This window comes from Agrilus planipennis, unplaced genomic scaffold, assembly GCF_000699045.2.
Source record: "Agrilus planipennis isolate EAB-ADULT unplaced genomic scaffold, Apla_2.0 scaffold276, whole genome shotgun sequence".
Classification (NCBI taxonomy): domain Eukaryota; kingdom Metazoa; phylum Arthropoda; class Insecta; order Coleoptera; family Buprestidae; genus Agrilus; species Agrilus planipennis.
This window is the reverse complement of record NW_020439102.1, coordinates 70666-74341: the sequence shown is the minus strand read 5'-3', so window position 1 is coordinate 74341 and position 3676 is coordinate 70666. Positions and strand designations below refer to the sequence as shown.

At 36.7% G+C, this 3676-nt stretch overlaps 1 protein-coding gene across 1 annotated transcript; it reads right to left on the bottom strand.

Moving 5' to 3' along the window:
* Positions 1–270: 270 nt before the first annotated feature.
* On the bottom strand, positions 271–2492 carry LOC112905328. Its single transcript, XM_025977494.1, has 2 exons — positions 1693–2492; positions 271–1606 (listed from the first exon to the last, which is right to left on the bottom strand). Exons 1-2 carry the CDS (start codon positions 2490–2492, stop codon positions 271–273), a joined length of 2136 nt encoding a protein of 711 aa, XP_025833279.1.
* Positions 2493–3676: the final 1184 nt, after the last annotated feature.

The following is a 3676-nucleotide window of genomic DNA, read 5'->3' as shown; positions in this document are numbered from 1 at the left end:
GTTATCCTCATCATTCGCCTATAACACCACATTTCGAACGCTTCTAACCTTTTCTTTTCCGCCGCGCCCACTGTCCATGTTTCGCACCCATAGAACGCCGTGCTCCAAACATACACCTTTAACAACCTTTTTCGAATTTCTAAATTAACTGTTCGCGAGTATAGATGTGACTTCTTTTTATTAAAGGCGACACGACCCTGCGCTATCCTCTGCTTTATATGCCTACTACTCCTTCCATTCTGACTTATCTGACTTTCTAGGTATCTAAAATCAGCCACTTCTTCTAATTTTTNAAACATCAAAATTTTCCGATGTTATATTATCGGCAGGAGTAACATAGCATGAATCGAAATGATCAGCTAATAAATTAACAATATCCAAGTAGTTTGAGGCAGTTCTATCATTAAGAAGCATTATATTCGGAAGACCATGATTTGATTTTTTACTATTTACGTATCTCCAAAAAGATTTAATATCTGCATAAATTGACTTTTCAAGATTATCGATTTTTTTGTTATTATTTTTACGCAGTTGTTTTTTACATTCAGCTCGTAGTCTTGAGAACTCAATTCTGTCAGCTATTAACCCTGTTGTTTTGAACCTAAAATGCGCTTGTCTTTTTAAACGATGTAAATATATCAATTTTTTGTCAAAAAAGAAAGATTTTGAGTTATTTATTTCATGGGTAATTTTTGGTATGTGCTTTTCGAATAAGTTATAAATGACAGAATAAAAGTGTTCAATCGCTGCGTCTGTAGAAAGTGTATTCAAAACTGACCAATCAGTATCGAACAAATCGGAATCAATCTTTTCTAAATCAGCGTGTTTAAAATCGAAAGTTGGTTGAGAAAATGTAAAGTTAACTGGCTGTGTTTCATATGATAAATTAGAGGAAACTATCAAGGCAGGGTGATGTTTATCGCATTTAACAAGAGGATCATTATGTTTCGACACTGAAGCATTCAAATCAGAAAAAAGACACAGATCTAATATTTGTTGATTATCATTTTTTATATTATTAAGCTGATGTAAATTATATAAACTACATGTGTTAGAAATAATTTGCGCATTATCAGAAATCTCTTTTAAACAGTCGTCTGCAGATAAAGCAGACGTGCCTATAGTATCATTGTGCCACACAACTTTTGGCAAATTATAATCACCGAAAATATAAGTTAAGTCGTTAGAATCAATATCTAATGTATCGATAGCGTTACAGTGTTCAATATAGTTCTCAGATGGAGAATGAGGGGGCAGATAAACACAGCCTATGTTTATCTTTTTATCATAAGCGAAAACCCGTATGAAGATATGTTCAGTCGATCCGAATTGTTGTGACAAAAGGATACTTTTATGACGCTTATGTACCGCTATCAACACACCTCCTCCGGTTTCTTTTTGAGTTTGTATTTTGTCTCTGTCCCTCCTGAAGATGTGGTAGTTATGTAGGTTGAGTTCTTGGTCGTGGATACCAGAATCCAGGAAAGTCTCTGTAAACAACACGACGTCAGGTTGAATGGGTTGCGCCTCGATATCCAGGAGAGAATTCAGCTTCGTTTTGAGACCCCTCACGTTCTGATAATAGAGGTGGAACGGTCGTTTTTTGCTTGGTTAGTGTCGTTGTGGACATCTTTTTTCTTACCGGCGGAGACCGACGGAGCATCCACGAGTTTAGGAACGCCAAAAGAAAACCTAATCTGCTTTTTCCCTAGATTCTCAGGCTTTTGTAATTCGCGCTTGATGTTTTTGTAGTGCTCAGTCTGGGATTTGGTGAAATCGGCCTGGAACTTGACCTTCTGTCTGTTAGCTGACCTCTTCCTCAAGAGCTTCATGACGGTGTCTTTGTTTTCAAAAATAACTTTTAGTGGACGGGGAGATGTTTTTGATGGAATTCTAATGACTTTCAGAAATTTCACATTCGGTTCCTCCAGGGCCTCCAATAACGTGTACACAAGCTGCTCATCATGTTTTATGCGTACGTCAATGTCTTTGCTCTGAGATTCCGCCACTTCATAGAAAAAAAGATTCTTTTCTTTTGACTGTCTCGCTGCGATCTCCTCAACAATTCCGGATATAGTCAGGTTGCTACTCCCTGCCACAGTTGGACGCTTTTCCAAAACATCAATCCTGGACCTCATTTCCTCTATCTCAGTTTTCACCTCGGTGCAAAAAAGTGTCATGGAGTCGGCGAATTTATCGAGTTTATGCACCGTGGCTTCAATGGCGGCAATTTTCTTGAGAACTTTTGGAACTCCACGAAGGCCAACGGAGCAATCGTTGCAGTAGTATTTTAGCTTCCGATTCGATTTTAGAGCGAGGCTTCTCTGGTCGGTTGCAGAGATATCATCACAATCAAAATGAACGAGACACCTGCAGGCATCGCAGGTTGCATGTTTAATCGGTTTTAGCAAGTCGATTTCAACACGGCAAACGTCGCACGTGGGCACGGTCGACTCTTGCTCCTCGTCTGACGAAACATTCGACTCCGGCATCGTGNTTTCGAAGAAGCTAAAAATATTGAAGAAGGATTTAAATTAAGACAAGTTTAATGGTAATTTTACTTACCCTTATTTACACTCATTTTCGGAATAATGCTGAAATGTTTTTATAAAAAGGTTCACATCATCAGCAGCCTTCGATTATGCTCTCTCTTCGCTTTGTGTAGAATAAGTAAATATTCCAACTGACACTCATTAGCTTCTTGATATGTTCTTGCACATTAAAACAATGTCAATCTCTTTTTTCTTTTTTTTTTACAAATCTACCTATATTTGTAATCCGCAAATATTCCAACTGACACTCATTAGCTTCTTGATATGTTCCTGCACTTTAAAACAGTACGCGAAGGCGCTATGCCGATCTCTTTTTTCTTTTTTTTTTTTGATAAATCTACCTACATTTGTAATCCGCAACCGTTTTTAATGCTCTATTATGAGTATTCATGGGGATGATTTTTTTACAACTGTTATTACTCTAAAATTACTGTGCGTAGGTCGAACCGAATTGTGAGGTCAGAAATTAAAATTAAACTAATAATCTTATGTATGCTAATAATAATATTTTTTAATGCTGGGTTGCTGGGCTAGACGCTAGACAGAAAGCAATAGTGTTCAACATCCGTTGAAAAATATAAACATAAACAATGCATTTCACAGAACAGAGTAGATTAAAAACGTATGTTAGATAAGGTAACAGGTATGGTGTTTAAAATCGGCAAAACAAAAAACAAATTGAAAAACAAAAAATGCTCACAATATTCACTTTTACACATGTAGCAACGGTATAATATATTATTTTAATCAACTTCTATGATTTTACGGGTAGCGATATTTTCATTGTTTGCAGAAACTATACATTTTTTAATATTTAGCATCGCATGGATATAGATTTTTTTTGGCAGTACTTTTCCACAAATTTCAATACAATTTATATCTTCATTTGGAGAAATATATACATACATCACTTATTTGTAAAATTTGTTTGCTCTTAAGTAAGAATGTGTAAGTTTATACATGTGAGGTTTGCCCCTTAAGGCCCATATGAAAAACCCATAAGGCAATCCTCATTTTAGTATTACCACTTTTTTTGGTGGGGTTTTTATGAGGAATCTACGGGGCAATCCCTATATCGGCATGCCCCTCGTTTGCCACATGAGGCCCCCACGCTACATGGGGCA